The 16,524-nt window shown below is 47.5% G+C and overlaps 2 protein-coding genes across 2 annotated transcripts; both read left to right on the top strand.

Annotated features, from left to right (window-relative positions):
• Positions 1–297: 297 nt before the first annotated feature.
• On the top strand, positions 298–5,677 carry LOC121601039. The gene is made up of 2 exons (XM_041929833.1): positions 298–2,672; positions 5,617–5,677. Exons 1-2 carry the CDS (start codon positions 465–467, stop codon positions 5,638–5,640), a joined length of 2,232 nt encoding a protein of 743 aa, XP_041785767.1. The 5' UTR covers positions 298–464; the 3' UTR covers positions 5,641–5,677.
• Positions 5,678–10,272: 4,595 nt separating this feature from the next.
• Positions 10,273–15,652, top strand: LOC121601038. Its single transcript, XM_041929832.1, has 2 exons — positions 10,273–12,647; positions 15,592–15,652. Exons 1-2 carry the CDS (start codon positions 10,440–10,442, stop codon positions 15,613–15,615), a joined length of 2,232 nt encoding a protein of 743 aa, XP_041785766.1. The 5' UTR covers positions 10,273–10,439; the 3' UTR covers positions 15,616–15,652.
• The last annotated feature ends 872 nt before the right edge of the window (positions 15,653–16,524 follow it).

Genomic DNA, 16,524 nt, shown 5'->3' on the forward strand with positions numbered 1-16,524 from the left:
CAGGAGAAAACTCCATCGCGATTGAATCGCGATGGCGGGAGGGTGAGAGGATAAAAGGGCCGGAGGACGGACTCCCGGCCTCTTTTCGCGCCAGTTACTCGGAGAATAAACTAATTTTGTGATTTTTCGCCGTTAGAAATATCTACTTAATTTTCTTTGAGTACCTTTTCGCAACATTTCACAAAATTAGTTCTTCACAGTGATAAATATACAAACTTTGGATTCGTTCACCACACTGAAACGTATATAAATCTTCAACCGAAGTAATACGAACAAACGCGCGGAATAACTCGTAAATCTTTCAGTTGAAAGTATAGTGAAGACGCCGCGAACGTGCAGTGACGAGTAATCGTTTATAGTATTCCGAAGTTACGCGCGCGATACGATCGTATATAAATCTCGCCACCGGGAGTAGTGCGAATCCGCGAGTGACACAAACCGTGAAGGAACGTTGTTTCGTTGCGATGATGAACGAAAGAGCAGTACAGGACGCAAGCTGTGTGGTGGTGGAGACGCAGCAGCAGCTAGGTGAAACGTCCAGCATCTCCCCGGAGAGGCGCGTGAGCGTCGTGGAAGATGCTGCAAACAAAGACGAGTCAGCCTCGCAGCCCGCGGGACTACCCCGCGACCTGGAGGTGAGGAGGAAGCGGCTTGAGATCCGCAGGAAACAGTTTGAGCTCGAGAAGGTTCAGAAGGAGCTCGAACTGGAACTATGTGAACTGGAACTCGAGGAAGAGATTTCAGATCGAGGCAGCCATGTAAGCGATTTTGTGCGGAAAACAGAAGTCTGGATGCAAAAGACGAATGATATTGGAACAAACTTGATGGTTCATCACGATGGCGAATGCATCGGTCATTCACCTTCGACCACAGTGAAACATAACTCGGCAACAACGGGCGCTACGCAGTTAGCCGCTGAAGCAACACCAACGTCATCACGAGAGGAATGCACGATGGCGGACGCAAGCCGGTGTCATCAACCATCGTCCCCAGCAATGTCCAGCTTCCCCCCGGATTACGACCGGACCTTGGCAGAAGACCAAGCCGCTGCCATGGAACGGGAATATGCACAGTGGAGACGCGCGGTGGAAGACTCCATCAAAACGCACCGTACCAAGCACTTTGGCCAGCCAAACCAGGTTGGCGCGATGGCGATGGCGGCACCATACGGCGTCAACTCGACGTTGAAGCCGACACCCGCGAATCAAAATGCCGTAATGGGGAACCTTTTGACGCCAAGTCAAAAGGCCGCGCGGGATAGCACACCCAAGGAGCTCCCTGTGTTCTCAGGGTCTGTGGAGCAGTGGCCGCTGTTCATAGCCGTTTATGAACGATCCACCAAGGCTTGTGGTTTCACTGATGACGAAAATCTCATCCGACTCCAGCAGGCGCTACGTGGACCTGCATTAGAGTCCGTGGATCACGTGCTTCTACTCCCGGACGGTCTAAAGGAAGTTTTAGACATTCTGCGGACAGAGTATGGTCGTCCCGACCTGATAGTGGACAACCTCGTCGATAAGGTGAGAAGGTTACCACCAGTCAGAGCCGAAAGGCTTGATACCTTGGCGAACTTTGGCAAGGCAGTACGCAAGTTGTGCGCCACAATAAAAGCGTCCGGTCTAGAAGATTATAATTGCAATGTTGCGTTGCTTAAGGAGTTAGTTGCAAAATTACCGGCCGAGAGACGCCTGGAATGGGCACGCTATAAGGTGAAGTTACCGAGGAAGACCATAGAAGAATTCGGCAAGTGGTTTACTGAAATTGCGGTGGCCGCGAGTACCGAGGTTAACCCGTTCGAAAAATACACGCAACACACCGAAACGACGCGATCACAACCGGCGCGCCGACCACTTACTAACCACCACCACCTAAACGTTCACCGTACCACTACATGTGCGCTTTGCCACGATACATGTCGCACACTCGTAGATTGCGCAAGGTTTCACGAGCTAACGATCCAGGAACGTCGAGTTTATATTAACGAACATCGTCGGTGCCATATATGTCTCGGAACACACCGAGGTCCGTGTTTCGTCCGATCTCCTTGCGGCATGGACGGATGCCAGGCGAAACACCACCAACTGCTTCACGTTGAATGTGACACTACACAACGCAGCGGCAGCACACAACACGCACTGAACACTCACGTTAGCACTAAACCGAATTCACTCTTTCGTTACATACCTATCACAATATACGGCGGGAAGAAGGATGTCAACACTTACGCCTTCTTAGACGAAGGCTCCTCGGCGACGTTTATTGATCGAAGGTTGATCGACGAACTTGGCATTGAGGGCATTCCACATCCATTGTGCCTGAAATGGACTGGTGACACTACACGCGAGGAGGCCAATTCGTTAATGGTGTCGCTGCGGGTATCAGGTGTCTACAGGGGAGCTCCAACATACGATCTTCAAAAGGTGCACACAGTGAATGAGTTATCACTTCCAGCACAAACGCTACCGCTCGAGGAACTGGCCCAGAAATACTCACACCTAAGGGGCCTGCCGATAGCTTCTTATGTTGGAGTGAAGCCACGAATCCTGATTGGTATGGACAATATCCACCTGGGAAAACCGTCACGGTGCGCTGAAGGGAGCTTTGACGAACCAATCGCCGCAAAGACGAGACTTGGATGGACTGTGTTTGGTCCATGTGCTACACCGACAACCGTAAGTAGAACCACGTACAATAACTTCCACTTATGTATCTGTAATGAGAATGGGGGGGAAAGCATTAACACAGCGTTGAAGGAATATTTTTCGTTGGATTCTATGGGAATCAATACTCCCCGTAAACTGCTTTCCAAGGAAGAGGAGAGAGCAATTACTATGCTCAGTTCTGATACACGGTTATTACACGGTCGGTACGAAACAGGATTGTTGTGGAAGTACGACAACGTACGCCTCCCCTGTAATCGAGAAATGGCTCTCCGTCGTCATGCGTGCCTGAAAAGAAGGATGAGTAAGGATCCAGTGTTAGAGACTGCGATAAATGCCAAAATGCGAGAGTACATCGAGAAGGGATACATTCGGCTGATGCAGGAACGAGAACTAGCAGAGAGAAGGGAAAGGGACTGGTATTTGCCAATTTTCCCCGTCTACAATCCGAACAAGCCCGGTAAACTGAGGATGGTGTTCGACGCTGCGGCGCAGGTACACGGAGCAAGCTTGAACACATTTTTGCTAACTGGACCAGATCAGTTAACTAGTTTGGTACAAGTGCTGTACAGATTTCGCGAGTTTCGCACTGCCGTGACTGGCGACATCCGTGAGATGTTTTTCCAGGTGCGCATGAAGCCTGTCGATCAACGAAGCCAGCTGATCTTTTGGGATGATGGTAATAAATCGGACGGAGGTCCTAGCGTTTACGCCGTGTCAGTTATGACTTTTGGGGCCGCTTGCTCACCATCTAGCGCTCAATTTGTTAAAAACCTCAACGCGGAGAGGTTTGCCCAGCGATTCCCACGCGCAGTAGAGTGCATCAAACACGAGCACTATGTGGATGATATGTTGGCGAGCGTAGAAACAGTCGAAGAGGCTGTCACATTGGCAGAAAACGTACGCTTTATACATGCGCAGGGCGGATTCGAAATCCGAAATTGGTTATCCAACTCTAAGGAAGTTGTACAAAAGATGCGTTGGGGAGCTAATGACGAACTGTCCATCGACATGAGTCGCGACAAAGGGACCGAAAAAGTATTGGGTATGTGGTGGAATACCTCGGATGATACGTTTACATTCCGAATAACTCCACGCATAGATAAGAAGCTGTTAACATTAGAAAGACTACCATCAAAGCGTGAAGTTTTGAGCACGCTGATGATGATCTACGATCCTTTGGGGCTCATTGGCCACTTTCTGATGTTCCTCAAGATTCTACTACAGGACTTATGGAGATCCGGTACGACTTGGGATAGCCCTGTCGATGGCGAATCAGGGAAGAAATGGAAGAAGTGGGTTGGACTATTGCCCGAACTAGAAAAAATTGTCATCAGACGATGTTACAGAGGTATTACATCAGTCAATACAACAAACGTGCAGTTGCATGTCTTCAGTGACGCGAGTCAATATGGAATGGCTGTGGTGGTGTACTTACGGTACGAGGAAAACAGCGTCGTAGAATGTGCGATTGTAGGTTCCAAGACAAGGGTTGCTCCACTGAAGTTACTATCTATACCACGTTTAGAACTCCAAGCGGCAGTGATAGGAGCCCGGTTCGCAGATCACATAATGAAAGCGCATCGCCTAAAAATAACAAAAAGGATTTTTTGGACGGATTCACGCAACGTTGTGAGCTGGATTCGCTCGGATCATAGACGATATAGTGCCTTCGTCGCATTTCGAGTGAGCGAATTAGTGGAAACAACGAACGTAGATGAATGGCGCTGGCTCTCCACCAAGGTCAACGTTGCCGACGACGGAACCAAATGGCAAGGGAATCCTGACTTGTGTTCATCCAGCAGGTGGTTCCGCGGTCCTGAGTTCCTGTGGGAGTCAGAAGATAAGTGGCCGATTAACCCTGTCGACCCAGGTGAAACCTTGGAAGAATTTCGCCACAGTTTAATGCATCAAGTTGCAGATGCCACCGTAGTTGATTTCGCGCGATTCTCGCGATGGAAGAGATTGTTAAGGACGGTGGGTTACGTTCATCGTTTCATCGGGAACATGCGAAGGCATGTTCAACAGTTAGCGAAGATCGATGGTCCATTGACACAACAGGAATTGTTGGATTCCGAGCAGTCGCTGCTCATCTGGACTCAGGCCGATGGATTTTCATCGGACATTAAGCGGCTCAAGAGTGATGCACAGCAAAATCATCCGTGGAAGAAGCCAATTGCTCGCGACAGCGTGTTGTACAAATTATCACCTATGATAGACGAAAAGGGGATATTGAGGGTGTGTGGGCGGTTAACTGAAAGTTCTTTTGTAGAAGCATCATTGGCAAAACCGGCGATCTTACCGAGACGACATCACGTAACCGACCTAATCATCAGGGACTTCCATGAACGGTACTGCCATCGAAGCCACAGAACGGTGATAAACCAACTGCGTATTCGTTACTACGTACCAAAGCTGCTGATGGAATTTAACCGGGTTCGACGTGGCTGTCAGCACTGCAAGGTGAAGAATGCTTTACCAAACCCGCCGCTGATGGGCAACATTCCTCGCCAGAGATTAGCCGTATCTCAAAGGGCTTTCACACATACAGGACTGGACTATTTCGGACCGATACTTGTGGTAGTGGGACGACGCTCGGAAAAGCGCTGGGGAGCGCTGTTCACCTGTCTCACGACTCGTGCGATACACATCGAACTGGCCCATTCGCTAACTACTGCTTCTTGTATCCTAGCAATCCGTCGATTCATCGCTAGAAGAGGCTCACCGCGAGAAATTGTTAGTGACAGGGGCACTAACTTCATTGGGGCCGCACGAGAGCTCAACGCTGCCCTGAAGGAAGTAGATGAAGCTACACTGCAGTCGAGATTCAGCTCATCCGAGCTGAAGTGGAGCTTCAATCCGCCGGCCGCACCGCACTTTGGTGGATGTTGGGAGCGCCTGGTACAATCAGTAAAGAAGATTTTATGTAATTTTAATTTACCACGTTTACCGACAGATGAAATACTGCTCACCACGATGACGGAGATTGAGATGATGGTAAACTCCCGGCCGCTGACCTACATACCGCTCGATGAGGACCTGGACTTTCCCATAACCCCAAACCACCTACTGCTAGGCAGCTCAGACGGAAGAAAAACTACGGCGTTCTTCGATGACTCCCCGGCATCGATTAAATCGTCTTGGAGCGCCACACAAGGGAATGCGGACTTGTTCTGGAAGAGGTGGATCGCGGATTATCTTCCTACACTTACCCGCAGATCGAAATGGTTTCATCCGGCACCGCGCATCAAGGTAGACGATGTTGTAGTGATCGTGGACGGAAATTTGCCGAGGAACAGTTGGCCGATGGGGAGAGTTTTAAGCGTAATTTGTGCAAGGGATGGGCAAGTAAGAAGAGCGACAGTGCAGACGGTAAACGGGATTTTAGAGCGTCCGGCGACCAAAATTGCGGTTCTAGATGTAGGCGAAAAGGTTAAGTCAAGTGATGAGGCTAGCAAAGAACAACAAGGGAGACCGCATGGGATTAATGACAGCAGTGGAGAACAGAGCGAGCAGAAACAAACGTCATAGGAGTGTAGCACCCAGGGGCGCTAAACTGATGGGGAGAATGTTGTGACAACAGCGTTTGTTATGGTTTTGGGGAACACCACAAATGTAGAGAGGAAACTGTTGTAGAGTTCCACTGCTCGACAGGAGAAAACTCCATCGCGATTGAATCGCGATGGCGGGAGGGTGAGAGGATAAAAGGGCCGGAGGACGGACTCCCGGCCTCTTTTCGCGCCAGTTACTCGGAGAATAAACTAATTTTGTGATTTTTCGCCGTTAGAAATATCTACTTAATTTTCTTTGAGTACCTTTTCGCAACAACCGCAGTGCATATCGAAATAGTTATAATGATTATAAAAGAATGCGAGTCCAGTTGTAAAACCATAGCGCACAGTGTTTGTAAACAAAGAGATGTCCAATAGTATAATTGTTGCGAAAAGGTACTTAAAAGAAAATTTCGTAGATATTTCTTAGTGGCGAAAAATCACAAAATTAATTTCTTATTCTTCGAGTAACTGGCACGAAAAGAGGCCGGGAGTCCGTCCTCCGACCCCTATATCCTCTCACCACCTCCCGCCATCGCGATTCAATCGCGATGGAGTTTCCTCCTGTCGAGCAGTGGAACTCTACAACGGTTTCCTCTCTACATTTGGGTGTTCCCCAGAACCATAATAAACGCTGTTGTCAAAACAATAATTTTAAAAGAAGATGCCAGTCCGATTGAAAACCCGTAGCGCACAGTGTTTGATGAAAATGAAACATAAGACGAAACGCAAGTCCGGTTGAAGACCGCAGTGCAAATCAAAATAGGGTAAATGTACCAGTATTGGGCAGGTTTGTGCAGCAGTTTCACAAAAACTGCTCGTACACTTACAATTTTCATTATTTTTCGTGAAAGTGACGTTACTTTGAACGATAAACTATTGTATTATGTTGTGCTATTTTTTTATTTGCCGTTTGAAATGCATTTTCTAGCGATATTCATGAACTGTTTTTGTTCCTATTGCTGGCAGTTTGATCCTATGTTCGGCAGGCTGTACTCCTATTTTCGGCAACGCGAATACGGGTCGGTAAATATTTTAATTAATGCCAATAGGTAGACAAACATGTTTAAACAAAATTTACACTCTCTCTTTCCTAAGATTAGTGTTGAAAAGTACTTAAATTATTAATTTTATGTTGCCCATTTTGGTCATTTTGCTGGCAATTTTCACAGTCATTTTGGCGTGAGTTTCAAACAAAATAGGTATTGGAGAAATGAGACTACCTAACGGTGATAGAGTACGGCTCCGACTGACTCACGAAATTATTATTTTTCTCTCAAGTTATTGGAATAGTTACAGTGAAATTGGTGATATTTGATACAGGAAATGTTGTTTTATGTTTCGACATACGCGTTGTAGTGTTCTGATCAAGTTATAAATGAATATTAAGCAAAATCAAAAATATGTTATTGTTTCAAGTTTCGGCAGGCGCCCACAGCAGTTATCTGTCTACAATCAACATTTTCAAACGGGCTAGAATAACTGCTGCAGCCATAGAATCTTTTATAAAAACCACACTTTCATCGTTTTAGTGCTCTGGTTTTCTTAATAATGAAACCTGCCGAACTATTCGCTGACAGCAAATCTGCCGAAACGTTTTGAACTCTGCACATTTTGTTTGATATTTTGAAAAATATGCAAGGAAATGTTGTGAAACTTCGTATACGAATAACAAATCAGCATATCTCTATTTAAAAAATATATGTTGAAACAATTTTCAACGCGTTTTTGCGTAATTACACTTTTTTTGTTTCCCTGCTGAAAACAGGTACACTGCCGTATACGGGTCAGTTACCCTAGTTCATAAAAGCATACATTCATAAAAGGAGATGTGAGTCCAGTCGAAAACCGTAGCGCACAGCAATCCGAAACAAATAAATTGCGAGTCTGGTTACAAATTCATAGCGCACAGTTTTTCCATAGTAAAAAGGCAAGTCCTAAAAATCGAAGTGCCGTATTAAAGTTAATCGGCCGTATCGGGGTGGTCGCTCGTCGAAGAACGTTCGTCGCTCATGAGTGGATAGGGTTGTACCACTAGATTGGGCAGAACAAAACCTAGACGGGTTTCTAATTTTTGATGATAGAGGGCTATGAAATGAGTGAAAATGAGCGTCGCGGCAAACGTTCCCGGGAACGAACGAGCTCTCCGATACGGCCGAATGTGAGTCTGGTGTGATTCTGTAGCACAAAAATGCAAGTCCGGAGAAATCCATAATGCCACATTGTAATAAGAATGTGAGTCCGGTATGATTCCATAGCACAAAAGTCAAGTCCGAAAATTTTCGAAGCTTCATATTAAAATGAATCTGAGTCCGGTATGATTCCGTAGCACAAAAGGCAAGCCTGGAGAAATCCCGTAGTGCCATATTGTAATGAGAATGTGAGTTCAGCATGATTCGGTAGCACAAATCGCAAGACCGATGAATTTGCCGCATTAAAACTAATGGTTCAGACTAACAATATGGTTCCGTAGCATAGAAATCAAGTCAGAAGAATTTCGATGTACCATATTAAAATAGAAAAATTGATACGATGTTGCATACGCTGACGACAAAATTAGAGGAAAAGAAATTGAAAGGAAAGTATAGCATGTAAAAAGAGATTGATCTGGTCAGCAAAGTTGTCACATAAAAGGCAACATATATTCTATAGAATAATAAAAAGAATAAGCTGAAGGGTGGCTGGAAGCGCGAGAAGCTCAATGTGCGTGACATCTTGAATGTGATGATGTGCACTTCAGGCCGCGGGGCCACGGGGCTTTCTCAAGCTGAGAAAACATTCTCAAGCACTCATTTAAATTTCTCAAGCACTCAAAATTTGTTCTCAGGCGCGAGCTCGTGGCCGTCGTCAATTTTTCTCACTCTGAGAAACTGATAAAGCCACTCAAGCTTTATTTGGAGCTTTAAATAGAAAATAAGTTTTTGATCGCATGTTTTTTAAACTTTTTCAAACATTGAATTCATTTTCCAAAGTGATTACCGATAAACGAATAGCACAATTATTCATATTTCAGTTAGCCGATCGCTGCATCGTCAACTTTCTCAAAGATTCTCAAACCGATTTTGTGCCGATTCGACAAACGTTGAGAAACGTTTCTCAAAAGCACTCATGAGTGCTTGAGAAAATGAGCGTTGATAATCCCCATGGCTCCGCGGCCTATGCAGGAAAAGACCACGGTCAGAAGAATGCGATTCCGGCTGTTATCTGAGGCCGCGGGGCCATGAGGTTTCTCAACGCTCATTTTCTCAAGCACTCATGAATGCTTTTGAGAAACCTGTGTTCACAACGTTTGTCGAATCGGCACAAAATCGGTTTGAGAATCTTTGAGAAAGTTGACAATGCAATGAGGTACAGCTAGAAGCGCCACAAGCAGATAGTGTCATGCTACTGTCACCTAGACGAAAAATAATATGGCACCCGGAACCGACAGAATCGCAAGAAATTAAGGTAGCAAGATGGCGTGGAGGCATCTGCCATTAAGGATGGGATAACGGACTGGCAGACGAAGGCGCGAGACCGTGAGCGGTTTCGGACACTCCTGAGGCAGCAGGAGCACCAAAGCGGTTGTAGTGCCGGATAAGTAAGTATAAAAATAAATGCTAGTCTGGTTGGAAATCCGTAGCGCACAGTGTTTGATGAAAAACAAGACATCAAGAAGCATGCAAGTCCGGTTGAAGACCGCTGTTGTGACAACAGCGTTTGTTATGGTTTTGGGGAACACCACAAATGTAGAGAGGAAACTGTTGTAGAGTTCCACTGCTCGACAGGAGAAAACTCCATCGCGATTGAATCGCGATGGCGGGAGGGTGAGAGGATAAAAGGGCCGGAGGACGGACTCCCGGCCTCTTTTCGCGCCAGTTACTCGGAGAATAAACTAATTTTGTGATTTTTCGCCGTTAGAAATATCTACTTAATTTTCTTTGAGTACCTTTTCGCAACATTTCACAAAATTAGTTCTTCACAGTGATAAATATACAAACTTTGGATTCGTTCACCACACTGAAACGTATATAAATCTTCAACCGAAGTAATACGAACAAACGCGCGGAATAACTCGTAAATCTTTCAGTTGAAAGTATAGTGAAGACGCCGCGAACGTGCAGTGACGAGTAATCGTTTATAGTATTCCGAAGTTACGCGCGCGATACGATCGTATATAAATCTCGCCACCGGGAGTAGTGCGAATCCGCGAGTGACACAAACCGTGAAGGAACGTTGTTTCGTTGCGATGATGAACGAAAGAGCAGTACAGGACGCAAGCTGTGTGGTGGTGGAGACGCAGCAGCAGCTAGGTGAAACGTCCAGCATCTCCCCGGAGAGGCGCGTGAGCGTCGTGGAAGATGCTGCAAACAAAGACGAGTCAGCCTCGCAGCCCGCGGGACTACCCCGCGACCTGGAGGTGAGGAGGAAGCGGCTTGAGATCCGCAGGAAACAGTTTGAGCTCGAGAAGGTTCAGAAGGAGCTCGAACTGGAACTATGTGAACTGGAACTCGAGGAAGAGATTTCAGATCGAGGCAGCCATGTAAGCGATTTTGTGCGGAAAACAGAAGTCTGGATGCAAAAGACGAATGATATTGGAACAAACTTGATGGTTCATCACGATGGCGAATGCATCGGTCATTCACCTTCGACCACAGTGAAACATAACTCGGCAACAACGGGCGCTACGCAGTTAGCCGCTGAAGCAACACCAACGTCATCACGAGAGGAATGCACGATGGCGGACGCAAGCCGGTGTCATCAACCATCGTCCCCAGCAATGTCCAGCTTCCCCCCGGATTACGACCGGACCTTGGCAGAAGACCAAGCCGCTGCCATGGAACGGGAATATGCACAGTGGAGACGCGCGGTGGAAGACTCCATCAAAACGCACCGTACCAAGCACTTTGGCCAGCCAAACCAGGTTGGCGCGATGGCGATGGCGGCACCATACGGCGTCAACTCGACGTTGAAGCCGACACCCGCGAATCAAAATGCCGTAATGGGGAACCTTTTGACGCCAAGTCAAAAGGCCGCGCGGGATAGCACACCCAAGGAGCTCCCTGTGTTCTCAGGGTCTGTGGAGCAGTGGCCGCTGTTCATAGCCGTTTATGAACGATCCACCAAGGCTTGTGGTTTCACTGATGACGAAAATCTCATCCGACTCCAGCAGGCGCTACGTGGACCTGCATTAGAGTCCGTGGATCACGTGCTTCTACTCCCGGACGGTCTAAAGGAAGTTTTAGACATTCTGCGGACAGAGTATGGTCGTCCCGACCTGATAGTGGACAACCTCGTCGATAAGGTGAGAAGGTTACCACCAGTCAGAGCCGAAAGGCTTGATACCTTGGCGAACTTTGGCAAGGCAGTACGCAAGTTGTGCGCCACAATAAAAGCGTCCGGTCTAGAAGATTATAATTGCAATGTTGCGTTGCTTAAGGAGTTAGTTGCAAAATTACCGGCCGAGAGACGCCTGGAATGGGCACGCTATAAGGTGAAGTTACCGAGGAAGACCATAGAAGAATTCGGCAAGTGGTTTACTGAAATTGCGGTGGCCGCGAGTACCGAGGTTAACCCGTTCGAAAAATACACGCAACACACCGAAACGACGCGATCACAACCGGCGCGCCGACCACTTACTAACCACCACCACCTAAACGTTCACCGTACCACTACATGTGCGCTTTGCCACGATACATGTCGCACACTCGTAGATTGCGCAAGGTTTCACGAGCTAACGATCCAGGAACGTCGAGTTTATATTAACGAACATCGTCGGTGCCATATATGTCTCGGAACACACCGAGGTCCGTGTTTCGTCCGATCTCCTTGCGGCATGGACGGATGCCAGGCGAAACACCACCAACTGCTTCACGTTGAATGTGACACTACACAACGCAGCGGCAGCACACAACACGCACTGAACACTCACGTTAGCACTAAACCGAATTCACTCTTTCGTTACATACCTATCACAATATACGGCGGGAAGAAGGATGTCAACACTTACGCCTTCTTAGACGAAGGCTCCTCGGCGACGTTTATTGATCGAAGGTTGATCGACGAACTTGGCATTGAGGGCATTCCACATCCATTGTGCCTGAAATGGACTGGTGACACTACACGCGAGGAGGCCAATTCGTTAATGGTGTCGCTGCGGGTATCAGGTGTCTACAGGGGAGCTCCAACATACGATCTTCAAAAGGTGCACACAGTGAATGAGTTATCACTTCCAGCACAAACGCTACCGCTCGAGGAACTGGCCCAGAAATACTCACACCTAAGGGGCCTGCCGATAGCTTCTTATGTTGGAGTGAAGCCACGAATCCTGATTGGTATGGACAATATCCACCTGGGAAAACCGTCACGGTGCGCTGAAGGGAGCTTTGACGAACCAATCGCCGCAAAGACGAGACTTGGATGGACTGTGTTTGGTCCATGTGCTACACCGACAACCGTAAGTAGAACCACGTACAATAACTTCCACTTATGTATCTGTAATGAGAATGGGGGGGAAAGCATTAACACAGCGTTGAAGGAATATTTTTCGTTGGATTCTATGGGAATCAATACTCCCCGTAAACTGCTTTCCAAGGAAGAGGAGAGAGCAATTACTATGCTCAGTTCTGATACACGGTTATTACACGGTCGGTACGAAACAGGATTGTTGTGGAAGTACGACAACGTACGCCTCCCCTGTAATCGAGAAATGGCTCTCCGTCGTCATGCGTGCCTGAAAAGAAGGATGAGTAAGGATCCAGTGTTAGAGACTGCGATAAATGCCAAAATGCGAGAGTACATCGAGAAGGGATACATTCGGCTGATGCAGGAACGAGAACTAGCAGAGAGAAGGGAAAGGGACTGGTATTTGCCAATTTTCCCCGTCTACAATCCGAACAAGCCCGGTAAACTGAGGATGGTGTTCGACGCTGCGGCGCAGGTACACGGAGCAAGCTTGAACACATTTTTGCTAACTGGACCAGATCAGTTAACTAGTTTGGTACAAGTGCTGTACAGATTTCGCGAGTTTCGCACTGCCGTGACTGGCGACATCCGTGAGATGTTTTTCCAGGTGCGCATGAAGCCTGTCGATCAACGAAGCCAGCTGATCTTTTGGGATGATGGTAATAAATCGGACGGAGGTCCTAGCGTTTACGCCGTGTCAGTTATGACTTTTGGGGCCGCTTGCTCACCATCTAGCGCTCAATTTGTTAAAAACCTCAACGCGGAGAGGTTTGCCCAGCGATTCCCACGCGCAGTAGAGTGCATCAAACACGAGCACTATGTGGATGATATGTTGGCGAGCGTAGAAACAGTCGAAGAGGCTGTCACATTGGCAGAAAACGTACGCTTTATACATGCGCAGGGCGGATTCGAAATCCGAAATTGGTTATCCAACTCTAAGGAAGTTGTACAAAAGATGCGTTGGGGAGCTAATGACGAACTGTCCATCGACATGAGTCGCGACAAAGGGACCGAAAAAGTATTGGGTATGTGGTGGAATACCTCGGATGATACGTTTACATTCCGAATAACTCCACGCATAGATAAGAAGCTGTTAACATTAGAAAGACTACCATCAAAGCGTGAAGTTTTGAGCACGCTGATGATGATCTACGATCCTTTGGGGCTCATTGGCCACTTTCTGATGTTCCTCAAGATTCTACTACAGGACTTATGGAGATCCGGTACGACTTGGGATAGCCCTGTCGATGGCGAATCAGGGAAGAAATGGAAGAAGTGGGTTGGACTATTGCCCGAACTAGAAAAAATTGTCATCAGACGATGTTACAGAGGTATTACATCAGTCAATACAACAAACGTGCAGTTGCATGTCTTCAGTGACGCGAGTCAATATGGAATGGCTGTGGTGGTGTACTTACGGTACGAGGAAAACAGCGTCGTAGAATGTGCGATTGTAGGTTCCAAGACAAGGGTTGCTCCACTGAAGTTACTATCTATACCACGTTTAGAACTCCAAGCGGCAGTGATAGGAGCCCGGTTCGCAGATCACATAATGAAAGCGCATCGCCTAAAAATAACAAAAAGGATTTTTTGGACGGATTCACGCAACGTTGTGAGCTGGATTCGCTCGGATCATAGACGATATAGTGCCTTCGTCGCATTTCGAGTGAGCGAATTAGTGGAAACAACGAACGTAGATGAATGGCGCTGGCTCTCCACCAAGGTCAACGTTGCCGACGACGGAACCAAATGGCAAGGGAATCCTGACTTGTGTTCATCCAGCAGGTGGTTCCGCGGTCCTGAGTTCCTGTGGGAGTCAGAAGATAAGTGGCCGATTAACCCTGTCGACCCAGGTGAAACCTTGGAAGAATTTCGCCACAGTTTAATGCATCAAGTTGCAGATGCCACCGTAGTTGATTTCGCGCGATTCTCGCGATGGAAGAGATTGTTAAGGACGGTGGGTTACGTTCATCGTTTCATCGGGAACATGCGAAGGCATGTTCAACAGTTAGCGAAGATCGATGGTCCATTGACACAACAGGAATTGTTGGATTCCGAGCAGTCGCTGCTCATCTGGACTCAGGCCGATGGATTTTCATCGGACATTAAGCGGCTCAAGAGTGATGCACAGCAAAATCATCCGTGGAAGAAGCCAATTGCTCGCGACAGCGTGTTGTACAAATTATCACCTATGATAGACGAAAAGGGGATATTGAGGGTGTGTGGGCGGTTAACTGAAAGTTCTTTTGTAGAAGCATCATTGGCAAAACCGGCGATCTTACCGAGACGACATCACGTAACCGACCTAATCATCAGGGACTTCCATGAACGGTACTGCCATCGAAGCCACAGAACGGTGATAAACCAACTGCGTATTCGTTACTACGTACCAAAGCTGCTGATGGAATTTAACCGGGTTCGACGTGGCTGTCAGCACTGCAAGGTGAAGAATGCTTTACCAAACCCGCCGCTGATGGGCAACATTCCTCGCCAGAGATTAGCCGTATCTCAAAGGGCTTTCACACATACAGGACTGGACTATTTCGGACCGATACTTGTGGTAGTGGGACGACGCTCGGAAAAGCGCTGGGGAGCGCTGTTCACCTGTCTCACGACTCGTGCGATACACATCGAACTGGCCCATTCGCTAACTACTGCTTCTTGTATCCTAGCAATCCGTCGATTCATCGCTAGAAGAGGCTCACCGCGAGAAATTGTTAGTGACAGGGGCACTAACTTCATTGGGGCCGCACGAGAGCTCAACGCTGCCCTGAAGGAAGTAGATGAAGCTACACTGCAGTCGAGATTCAGCTCATCCGAGCTGAAGTGGAGCTTCAATCCGCCGGCCGCACCGCACTTTGGTGGATGTTGGGAGCGCCTGGTACAATCAGTAAAGAAGATTTTATGTAATTTTAATTTACCACGTTTACCGACAGATGAAATACTGCTCACCACGATGACGGAGATTGAGATGATGGTAAACTCCCGGCCGCTGACCTACATACCGCTCGATGAGGACCTGGACTTTCCCATAACCCCAAACCACCTACTGCTAGGCAGCTCAGACGGAAGAAAAACTACGGCGTTCTTCGATGACTCCCCGGCATCGATTAAATCGTCTTGGAGCGCCACACAAGGGAATGCGGACTTGTTCTGGAAGAGGTGGATCGCGGATTATCTTCCTACACTTACCCGCAGATCGAAATGGTTTCATCCGGCACCGCGCATCAAGGTAGACGATGTTGTAGTGATCGTGGACGGAAATTTGCCGAGGAACAGTTGGCCGATGGGGAGAGTTTTAAGCGTAATTTGTGCAAGGGATGGGCAAGTAAGAAGAGCGACAGTGCAGACGGTAAACGGGATTTTAGAGCGTCCGGCGACCAAAATTGCGGTTCTAGATGTAGGCGAAAAGGTTAAGTCAAGTGATGAGGCTAGCAAAGAACAACAAGGGAGACCGCATGGGATTAATGACAGCAGTGGAGAACAGAGCGAGCAGAAACAAACGTCATAGGAGTGTAGCACCCAGGGGCGCTAAACTGATGGGGAGAATGTTGTGACAACAGCGTTTGTTATGGTTTTGGGGAACACCACAAATGTAGAGAGGAAACTGTTGTAGAGTTCCACTGCTCGACAGGAGAAAACTCCATCGCGATTGAATCGCGATGGCGGGAGGGTGAGAGGATAAAAGGGCCGGAGGACGGACTCCCGGCCTCTTTTCGCGCCAGTTACTCGGAGAATAAACTAATTTTGTGATTTTTCGCCGTTAGAAATATCTACTTAATTTTCTTTGAGTACCTTTTCGCAACAACCGCAGTGCATATCGAAATAGTTATAATGATTATAAAAAGAATGCGAGTCCAGTTGTAAAA

This window comes from Anopheles merus, unplaced genomic scaffold, assembly GCF_017562075.2.
Source record: "Anopheles merus strain MAF unplaced genomic scaffold, AmerM5.1 LNR4000020, whole genome shotgun sequence".
In the NCBI taxonomy this organism is placed as follows: Eukaryota; Metazoa; Arthropoda; class Insecta; order Diptera; family Culicidae; genus Anopheles; species Anopheles merus.

What these genes read in the sequence shown, in the direction of transcription:
- LOC121601039 (XM_041929833.1), top strand. Translation starts at nt 465, where the DNA reads ATGATGAACGAAAGAGCAGTACAGGACGCAAGCTGTGTGGTGGTGGAG. An exon ending in CATGTGCTACACCGACAACC is followed by an intron (nt 2,673 to 5,616) that starts GTAAGTAGAACC and finishes GTTTACCGACAG; the next exon opens with ATGAAATACTGCTCACCACG.
- LOC121601038 (XM_041929832.1), top strand. Translation starts at nt 10,440, where the DNA reads ATGATGAACGAAAGAGCAGTACAGGACGCAAGCTGTGTGGTGGTGGAG. An exon ending in CATGTGCTACACCGACAACC is followed by an intron (nt 12,648 to 15,591) that starts GTAAGTAGAACC and finishes GTTTACCGACAG; the next exon opens with ATGAAATACTGCTCACCACG.